The 5,730-nt window shown below is 53.1% G+C and overlaps 1 protein-coding gene across 1 annotated transcript; it reads right to left on the minus strand.

The window, feature by feature from the left end:
- Positions 1-490: 490 nt before the first annotated feature.
- Positions 491-2,244, minus strand: NGA_0697400 (uncharacterized protein; the record flags this gene model as incomplete). Its single annotated transcript, XM_005852485.1, has 3 exons — positions 491-556; positions 797-2,022; positions 2,238-2,244. The coding sequence occupies 3 exons, from the start codon at positions 2,242-2,244 to the stop codon at positions 491-493; spliced, it is 1,299 nt and encodes a 432-aa protein (XP_005852547.1).
- Between the last annotated feature and the right edge of the window lie 3,486 nt (positions 2,245-5,730).

The following is a 5,730-nucleotide window of genomic DNA, read 5'->3' on the forward strand; positions in this document are numbered from 1 at the left end:
GACCCCGCCCCGCGGGAAGACGCAGGGCGGCAGGGAAAGCGCCAACCGGACTATTTCTTGTAGGGAGAAAGGGAGGGAGGGAGGGAGGGAGGGAGGGAAGGGGGGATGGATGTACAGGTGGGGGAGCAGGAACGGCCGAGGGAAGGGGAGTGTGAAAGGAGCGGAGTGGACTGAGGTCCTTTGTGGCCCGAAGGATGAAGGAGGAAAGTAAAACCGTAGGCAAGCTCCAGCTCTGGCACCTCGTTCTTTGTTTTACATCTTACTGTACTCGGATGACCGTCCTCGTCGTCATGATCCATTTCTAAGCTCGTCTCAAAAACCGTCTTCGGCTCTGTCCTTCTTGTCGCTCCCCTTGGTCCCTTTTCGACCGCCTCTTCCTAGACATTACCTTCTCTCGAAAGCAAGAGCGGAAAAAAGGGGAACATAAGGCCTTTAACCTGCCTTTCTCTTCCGGAATCATAATGACCATCTCCATCTTTTTTTATTCCTTTTAATCCTCCTCCTCCTCCTCCTCCTCCACTTCCTCCTCCTCCTCCTCCTCCTTCTTCTTGTCCCCCTCCTCCTCCTCCTCCTCTTCTTCCTCTTCTCCATCATCTTCTCCCCCTCAATACCATCCTCCTCCTCCTCTTCTTCCTCTTCTCCATCATCCTCCTCCCCGTCATCACCATCCTCCTCCTCATCCTCATCCTCATCATCATCATCATTATCATCATCTATCCTCCTCCTCCTCCTCCTCCTCCTCCTCCCCCTCATTCACCACCCGCTTCCTCTTTCCCTTCCTTCCCACCTCCCGTACCACCATCCCCGTCACCCCCTCCTTAAACATCAGCCTCACAGTGGAGCCTTCGTCCTCCCTCGAGAACTTCCTCCCCTCCTCAGCGGGCACAAGGATTGAAACCTTATACCTCTGCTTGGCTTCACCTCCCAACCTCCACGATGCCCGTTGGGCCGCTCCTTCCCCTACCGCCCCTCCTCTTAGCGTCACCTCCGTCACCTGAGAGGCGCCGGGGGACGCAAGGGAGGACGAGATAGTCCCTTCCTCGGCATCCCCTCGCTGAAAGGGAGGGGCCAAGGGGATTCTACATTCCAATGGGGCGGCAGAGTCGCAGGGAGAGAGGGCCTGGAGGAGGGAGGGCGACGGCCGTTCCGAGCCGTTGGGAATGTGATTCAGCCAGACGTTCACCAGGAGGGTCACCCGCTTCCGTCCCCCTTTCCTTTCCGCCCTCCCACCTTCCTCCCAACCGTCTTCGTCGGCCCACAGTCCCCGCAATTCCGCGGGCGCCGCGTGTAGCAGGCGTCCATCGAAGACGGTGTGTTTGCCCACGGCGGGCAGGGAGAGCCAGGCTCCGGAGAGCGCGCCGGACAGGTCTTCCCCCACGTGCAGGGGGCCCGAGAGGGGAAGGACCAGAGTGGGACCTCCCAAGGAAGAGAGGTAGGTGACCGTGGCCAGGTGAGGGTAGATGTTGAGACCGTGTGCTTCCAGGGCATAGTCCTTGTCGAAATGCAGGCCAATGTCGTCCTCCTCCTCCAGCACCTGCACCCACCATTCTGCCCCGCTATGTCCTTCGGTGTAGGTGGCTTGAGAGGTGTGCGCCCAGAATATCGACAGGGCCAGCGCTTCCAGTTGCACCTTGGGCTTGGTGTCGGCGGTGATGAAAAAGGTCTCGCCTTCGCTGTAGTCTCCCCCAGCCTTGGCCTGCGCCCTTGCCGTGCTGGCTACTCGACAATCGTGCAGCAAGGTGGACAGGACGGAGGAAGACGTAGCATCAGTACAGAAGGAAGGAAAGGCCGCAGGGAAGGAGCGGAAAGAGTAGTCGACATGGCCTCCGTCGAAAACGAGGCGTCCGTCCTCATCAACCAGCAATTCCAGCTCCTTCCCCTCTGCTTCTATGTCGCTGTCCCCTTCGTCTTGCTTGCGTTGGAAATCATTATTCCCCCAGCCACCATCTTTTCTGGAACAGTGCTTATCTGCATCATCGTCATGCTCGACTGTTTCCTCTTCCTCTGTTTTTTGTTTTGCATCTGGAGGAAAAATTTAAAATCAGTAACATGGAGTGAGGAATTCAATTCCAAGCATTTTTTAAAGAAGTTTCGCTCTCATGCTCTGCTACTCGGAAAATTATGGTAGTCCTGGCCCTCATACTCATCCATTTTTAATGGTGCCCATTACCTATTATCTTATTTGACGATGGAACTATTTTTTTTAGTCCTTTTAAGTCGCTGCTCATCAGTTCCACCGTCCATCTTGGAGTAGCGTATTCGTAACCAGGCCCTCCAGCCGCTTAGAGCGAGAAGGAGATGACATAAGGTAAGTGAGAGAGGGATAAAAAAGAATGGACCCCCGTCAGATCCGACTGGATACAGCGACGATACCGATGCAGATGGGGTGACTTCAAGTCAACATAGTCATAAGGCAAGAAAGTTTTACCTGGCTGCCACCCGCGAGGACCTGTCGTATGTCCGTGCTGGCAGACTCGTTTGAAGCCCGTCAGCGGTTTTCCTTGGCCACATAGACACATATCAAAAGAGCCAAACTCCTCGTTAATGATCCGGACATCAATCATGTCTTGAGCCTGTGAACGACCACCCACCGGATCTTTTTGAGGCGGCCTGGAGGATATTTCCCAACGCGTAATTTTTTTTCAGTCTCTTTCTACATACCCGATTTGCTTTCGTCCACTTATACGTCAGTAGTATGTAGAGCGTATTCGATCATAAAACGGCCAAGTGTACTTCTGGTACTTCTAAAATGACGTTTGTCCGACTTTCCTTTTGGAACCGCAGCAAACCACTTCTGCGATAAAGCATATAAATGGTGATCGAAGAGACCTGCTAATGAATCGGTCCATTACCTTCTACGTTTTTCATGCACTCTTTTGGTCACTTCAATAAGTCTTCAGTACAACTCAATATTATCATACTTATCAGAAGAGCAGTCAGACTGTTTAATGTTCACACAATAGTCCCGAAAAGCTGTATTTGAAAGTAAGACTCATTGTAATCGATCCCTGTGATCGATCTGGCCTGATGAAATCAATGCCAGGTCGGACCTGTGTCGACCCGAGTGCCGCTGTTGTTCCCCAGAACGTACTGTATATATGCGTCGAAGAAACCATAATGGTGGACTCTCTGAGACTGTGTAGACAATAAAACAAAAGGGACTTAATCGTCCGTCGTATACGTAGTACAGAACAGGCGATGATCGCGCTTGTTCGGAGCAAGAAGTCGCTCTCCAAGACGGCCTTGTACTTGTTTTTAACATCGCTTCGTTTTCCCCGACTTAATCTCGTGCTGCCTATTCTCCCATCTTTCATCCATCTGGCTTCTAAAGGCTACAAGATTTTGTAAAACTGATGGTGACGAGTCAACTATTCATCACACGAGTCTTTGCTGGTAAGTGCAAGCTAAGAAATCTCTCAGAAATAAAAAATATTTGATAAAGGGTGTATCAAATAAAGTAAGTGGTTCTTTTGTGTTTCCTCTGTCAGGATTTAGTATGCTTATAATTTCAACATTATCAGGACCATCAGGATGAGATGCTTCATTTCTTTTTCCTTCATTCCCCCCTGCAATGCGCCCCACTCGTTGTCATGATCATATATATTTTCTTTTTCGGAACCCATCGTTTGTAGGAAATGAATTTGCTATATAAGTGTCATGACTAGTTTTTTAAAATGAGGGCAAATTGGGGTGGAGAGTGGGCGTAGCAATATATGAAGAAGCTATCATTGTGATGGGCCATCGATTCCAAAATACCAAGAAACACTTTATCGAGAGGTAGTTGGTCCTGCAGTAAGCGAAAGTGCTTTCAGTGAGCCGGAAGAGATACGAGTAGGCTATGCTACAGAAGCAGGTGCAGGACCAGCTATAGGACTTAGGTGGAGGCGCGGAATTTGGGGTAGGGACAGGTGTTGCAGACGCTGTAGGCGATGCAGTAGGCGATGCTGTAGGCGATGCCGTAGGAGCAGCTGTAGGCGATGCAGTAGGCGATGCTGTAGGCGAAGCCGTAGGGGTAGCTGTAGGCGATGCAGTAGGGACTGCCGAAGGGACCGGCGTGGGAGCCGCCGTTGGAGCGCCTGTTGCAGCGACGATGACTTCATACGCGTTGAACGCTGGGTCAATAATCAACGTGCACTCGCCCCCGCAGCAGAAACACTGGGATGTGACCGTGTTCCAGTTGAAAAAGAAAGGCGTCGACTCCCCCCCGTTCAGAGAGCAGTATGTGTAGCAGTCAGTTGGCGTTACTATTGATAGTAGCTGCCGGTGCTCCGCGTGGATCGAATCCGTGTCACCACGTTCTACCCCAAAGCTCGACGACAAGCGGCGACTGACTTGACAAACCTGTACGGATGGGGTGGTGGTGAGTGGTATTGAGTGTGGTGCTGCGCACAAGACTGGGCCTAGGGAGACATGCTAGACTGGCTGCTGGCTGCTGGGCGGGGGTCCACAAAGCTTGTTGAGCCTCCTTACGTGCCGCCTTTCTAAGTAGTATGTGTGTATATTACGCAAACAGGCCTTGGTGCTGGCACTAGTAACAACACAACATCGCGTCTAGCACGCCTCTCCGTGCCTTTCTTCCGGGGTCCAAAGCTTCCGCTACAATCCACTGACTCATACCATGACTTCCTTCCTCCTTCCCACCGCGTCTGCCCCCTCCTTCGACGGGTCGCCTCGGTCTGCTGCCGTCAAGCGGCAGGGGCTTGGTTGGACAAGTCGAAAGCAGGGTCGGCGGCGGTAGTGTGGGGGAGATGGATATGAGCCAGTGCATCAAATCATAAAAGACAAAGGAAAAACTCGCTCGATACAAGTTGTGGGGAGCCCTCGTTATTACGTTTGTCGTGTATGAGTCCTATCCCTTTCCTGCCCATCTCTCTACTGCACAACCCCGTCCACTGTACATGTCTTTGACTGTGTCTTTCTACATGGTTTCTATTTATATTAACGTAGGGCCCCGAATCCTAATTCTCCTCTTCCTTCTCCTCCAATCCGCCGGTTCCTCCCCTCTTTTTACGTTTGTCCACAAGCGCGGCCTGATAAGGCTCATAGTCTTGAGTGTAAGCCAGTTGGACCTCGCGCTTGAACCGCTCCACCTCCGCCTTCCAAAACACTTCGGACATCGTCCGCTTGTCTTCCACACGCGCGATGTCTGCTTTCGCCTGCGCGATCTCCGCCGCCGCCTTGTCCTCCACACGCGCGATCTCCGCCGCCGCCTTGCTCTGGACATACTTTATCTCAGTCTGGTCGAAAGTACGCACGACCACAGCGGTAGCACCAGCAACCCCTAGCACCGCGCCAATGCCTTGGAAGAATGTCGCCCACTTCTTACCGAGCTCCTCTCCACTGCTTGTGCCTGGCCCCGTGTGGGCTGTCGAGGAGAAGCCCCCCCGCAGCACGCGTCCCTTTCCTGTTGGGTGTGTATACATGTGCGTGTGCGTGAACACCTTGACGCGGGCCCTTGTCCGCATAACAAAGATTGCAACGCAAACGACACAGACACGCAGACAAAGGGGGAATCAACATGCCTCGGCCAGACTGCGGTCGCGTGCACCGACCGCGCACTCCCACCCCATCAACAAGCCCGAGTTCTTCCAAAATGCATCACACACGCCACCTCACCTGGCCCGGGAAGCGTGCTCCCTCTCCGTGCCATGGCCCCAGCCTTCGCCGTGAAGCGCCGAAGCATCTTGTCCCCCTGGTGGTCGTGGTTGATGATGGCAGCAAGCAGCAAGG

The sequence above is a fragment of the Nannochloropsis gaditana genome, assembly GCF_000240725.1.
Source record: "Nannochloropsis gaditana CCMP526 unplaced genomic scaffold scaffold1146, whole genome shotgun sequence".
Taxonomy (NCBI): Eukaryota; class Eustigmatophyceae; order Eustigmatales; family Monodopsidaceae; genus Microchloropsis; species Microchloropsis gaditana.